The 4299-nt window shown below is 44.6% G+C and overlaps 1 protein-coding gene across 1 annotated transcript; it reads right to left on the bottom strand.

Annotated features, from left to right (window-relative positions):
- Positions 1–1335: 1335 nt before the first annotated feature.
- On the bottom strand, positions 1336–2604 carry LOC147517696 (uncharacterized). The gene has a single exon (XM_086593679.1). It carries the CDS (start codon positions 2602–2604, stop codon positions 1336–1338), a length of 1269 nt encoding a protein of 422 aa, XP_086449805.1.
- Positions 2605–4299: the final 1695 nt, after the last annotated feature.

Below are 4299 nucleotides of genomic sequence, written 5' to 3' on the forward strand. Positions count from 1 at the left end.
ATGACTCTAGCTGTCCTCAACCCCAAGCCTCCAGAACTTTTTGGTTGGCATATATGCCTCCACCCTATGGTGTGAGCACCTTTTGTTTGGTCCTTTCCAGACCACCAGAAGTCTCTACATGCCTTATCAATCTTATTGCAAGAATCTACAGGGAGCAGATAAGGTGACATGGCATATAGAGGGGTGCCCTGTATCACAGCTTGGATAAGAGTTGTTCTCCCAGCCTGTGACAGGACCTTGGCCTTCCACCCTCTAATCTTTTTATTGATTTTATCTACCAGATAATCAAAGTCCTCTGACTTTTTCCTAGTCAGCATGATGGGTACCCCCAGATATTTCTCTTTTGGGGCAAAGTTTCTTACTTTCCAGAATCTTTTGATCCTAATCTTTTGTCTGTAGGAGACATTCCTACTAAAAAAGATACTGGATTTCTCATAGTTTACTTTCTGGCCTGAGGCCTCACAATAATCATCCAAGATCCTTTTTAGGTTTCCACTTTTCACCATGCTAGCTTTTAGTGAACGGGGATAAGATCATCTGCATATATAGCAAATGAGTTAGAGCAGGGGAGTTTCTTTTTATCTTTATACCATGTATCTCCCCCCCTTGCTCAGCTCTAGCCACCATTCTAGATAGGGCTTCAGAGACAAGGATGAACAGATAGGGGGATAGGGGATCCCCTTGTCTAACCCTCTCTCGGGCTAAATCTATCTAGAGGAGACCCATTCAAAGCATGACTGAAAGGACTTTGTAGATACACATTGTTGTATCATGTGTCTCCATTTCGATTGAACCCCAATTTGTTCCAAAATACCATCAATGAAAACCCATTCCACTTTGTCATAGGCTTTGGCCATATCTAGCTTGAGAGCAATCCAGCCCTCATTCTTATGCCTCATATTCTTCATATTGTGGAAGATCTCACAAGCCAAGCCCACATTGTCCCCTATACTTCTGCCTTTGATAAAAGCCCCTTGGAATGGGGAAACAATTCTGTTTATCAGACCTTTGAGTCTGTTGGCCAGAAGCTTAGAGATGATCTTATACCCAAAGTTGCAGAGACTTATGGGTCTGAACTTGGAGGCATGATCAGGATTCTCAATCTTAGGAATCAGAGTAAGATGAGTCTCATTCATACTAGGATTTAGAATACCATGGGTGAAGAAGTCCTGAACAAAGGCAATCACAGCAAGCCCTATGATATCCCAGCATTTTTGATAAAAAATGCCTTGGAACCCATCAGGCCCAGGGGCCTTATGACTTTCCATCCTTCTAACCACATCCCATATGTCCCCATTGCTTGGTATGGCTGTGAGAATCTCATTTTCCCTAGTGTCACACAAGGTGGAACAGCTCAAGGATGTGCTCCTTCCTCCTCGTGGTGGTCGAGGAGGTGAAAATATCCATGAAATATTGATTTAGAGAGCCCCCCACCTCCCTTCTACCTTCAGTCCAATCCCCATCATTATTCCTGATCTTGTTAATGGTATTTATTCTTCTCCTATAGATGGTAGAGAGGTGGAAATATTTGGTGTTCCTGGCCCCATCTTTTAGCCAGGAGTTGGAAGACTTTTGTTTCCAGAAATCCTCCTCTTTATTATACCACTCAAGAAGGTCATATTTAAGCCTCTTTGCTTGATTATAGTTATCAATGCTAAAAGGCTTAGAGAGCACCTTATCAAGTTTGGCTTGGGTAGCTTTAATATTGGTAAAGATATTACCAAACACATGTTTATTCCATACAGATAAGTCCCTTTTGGTTTTATCTATCTTATTTATAAGATTCCTATCAGGGAGATCATGTTCAATAGAATACCAAGCTCTTTCTATGACCTCCAGACAGGTCTCATGCTGAAGCCACATATCAAAGAATTTAAAAGGTCTGGGGAGCTTTTCTTCTTGTTTCTCAAGATTGATGAACAAGGAGATATGATCTGAAATAGCATTAGCCCAAGTTCTGATTTGTGCCTTAGGGAAAGCCACTAGCCAGTTAGGGGTTGCCATGGCTCTATCCAGCCTTTCCAGAATATGTTCTTTTGGCTTCCTATTGTTGCTCCAAGTAAATTTGGGGCCAGTAAAACCTAAGTCCACTAGGCCCAAATCATTTATAAACCCATTGAAATCATGCATACTCTTTGTGATTCTGCATTTTCCTCCAATTTTTTCATCCATACTAGAAATCGCATTAAAGTCCCCAAACATACACCAGGGGCCTGGGACTAAAGGAGCTACCTCCCTTAGTTCATCCCAAACCTTATTTCTTTTATTAGTTATAGGATCCCCATACACAAAAGTAAAGTACCAAGGGTCATTATGATAATAATTTACGAGTTTACCTGTTACTTGATTGTGAGATGCTCCCAAAATGTCCAGCTCCACGCCCTCCTTCCAGAGAACAGCTAGACCCCCACTTAACCCTCTGGCTGGCACTGCAAAAACTCCACTGAACTTCAACTGCTTTCCTATCTTAACTATATACTCCTTAGTGGCCTTTGTTTCTGATAAGCACACTATATCTACATCAAACTTCCCTATTAGGTCCTTTAGTTGTTGAACCGCCGTAGTGGTACCTATCCCCCGGCAATTCCAGACGTGTATCGTCATGGAGACCAAGGTGGCTGTGATGGGACAACCACCGCGAACCCTGGGGGAGACAGGCGCAGGCCCCCACTGTTAGTTGCATCCTTTACACTTTCCCCTCTCTGAGCTTCTCCATGACTATTTTCCCCTAGCTTACCTTTGTTTCTAGCCTCCTTCCCAAAATTCTCCTCCTCTGAGCCCCCATCTCCATGGTATCCACTTGATTTTCTGTTGCCTCTTACTTTGGGTCCATTGTCCTTTTGCTCTCCCTTACTCACTATTCCCCTCACAACTGTGGAGTCATCCATGGCCAGTGGGATTGGTTGCTGCAGAAGACTTCGAGATACACTCCTTTCAGAATCATACCCTCCCCCATCTGGACTTCCATGAGTCAGGTCCTGAGGAGCATTCCCCACTGAAACCTCTTCTTGGGATTCGGCATTGAACACCACCATATCCAAATCCTCTTCTTCTGTTGGTTCATCTTCTTCTTCATCTGTGAAAGCATCTGACGGTATGTCTTCCTCTGGAATTTCTGGACCCCATCCTCCCTGAGACTGTCCACTAGAGCTTGATGAATTATTTGAAGTGTTTGGTTCCACTGAATCCTTTGAATCACTAGATATAGCTATGATTGGGGCTTCTTCTGGAATCAGCAGATGGCCTAAACCTTGTGCTCTCAAGTCGTCTGCCTCTCTCTTAGCCCTTTTGGACTGTCTTGCCGCTACTTTTAAACTATGCCTGCGCCATTCCTCGTCATCCATCCTTACCGCTGTTATAGTCCACCCACTACCCACTTTCCGTTTACTTCCCACACTAAACCTTTTCCCTTCCACTCTTCTCACCTGTCTCTTAGCTTTATCTTTCTTCGGTCCTTTTGAAACAAGAGTTTTAAACCCCCTCCCACGTTTTGGCACCCCAATAAAGGTGAAATTTGGGTATCCAGAACTTGTTGGAGCAGACGCGTGATCTTTCACCTCTACTTCCCACTGCTCCATGTTGGATGTGATTGTTATGATAGGGGGGGGGGGGGAACCCAAGAGCGGCGAGGCGTGATTTACCCTGAGATTTTCGCTGTTTCCCAGATAGCCCGCCTCCATATCTAGCCTCTCTAGCGTGACAACTTGGCATCCCACCTTTTCCTATTTCTTGTCTCGACACTCCATCTGATCTTCTATTTCCAACAGCCCAGATTCTAGTGCTCTGTCATTTAGGCTTTTGTCTAGGTCCATCTCCGCAGCCCCATTCTCTGGACTCCAGACCACCACAACGCCCCCATGGGTCTTGGGTCTATAGATCTGTTATGTGTTTAGGCCTTTTATTATCTTTCCTTGGGCTTGGGTTAATCCAACTTGTAGTTGGCCTTCTTCTAGACCCAAGAGTCCTCCATAATTTGAATCTTGCCCTCCATGATGGTGGCCCGACCCTTCCACCTCGGCCTTCTCTATCTATCCGTTCTGTTGTCTCGTACTTCGTTCTCTCTGACCTCCATCCTCCTACCCCTGACATCCAATTCTCTCTCTACTGTACCAGCTGTTATTGGTGATGTCAGCATTCCTGCTCCATACCACCTCCTTTTCCCCGGCGAGCTTATGTTTCTGGCCGGAATCTGGTCTGATCTTGGTTTTCGTGGGGTTCCAGAGATAATAACAGTGATTGGCCTCGTGCTTGCCTCGCCATTGAAGAAGACATTGGCTCTCATCATAAACGAGAAATTAT

Source organism: Coptis chinensis, chromosome 2, assembly GCF_015680905.1.
Source record: "Coptis chinensis isolate HL-2020 chromosome 2, ASM1568090v1, whole genome shotgun sequence".
NCBI lineage: Eukaryota > Viridiplantae > Streptophyta > Magnoliopsida > Ranunculales > Ranunculaceae > Coptis > Coptis chinensis.

Bases quoted from the DNA above. Each gene is read 5' to 3' on its own strand.
- LOC147517696 (XM_086593679.1), bottom strand. From the start codon at position 2,604: ATGACGATACACGTCTGGAATTGCCGGGGGATAGGTACCACTACGGCG.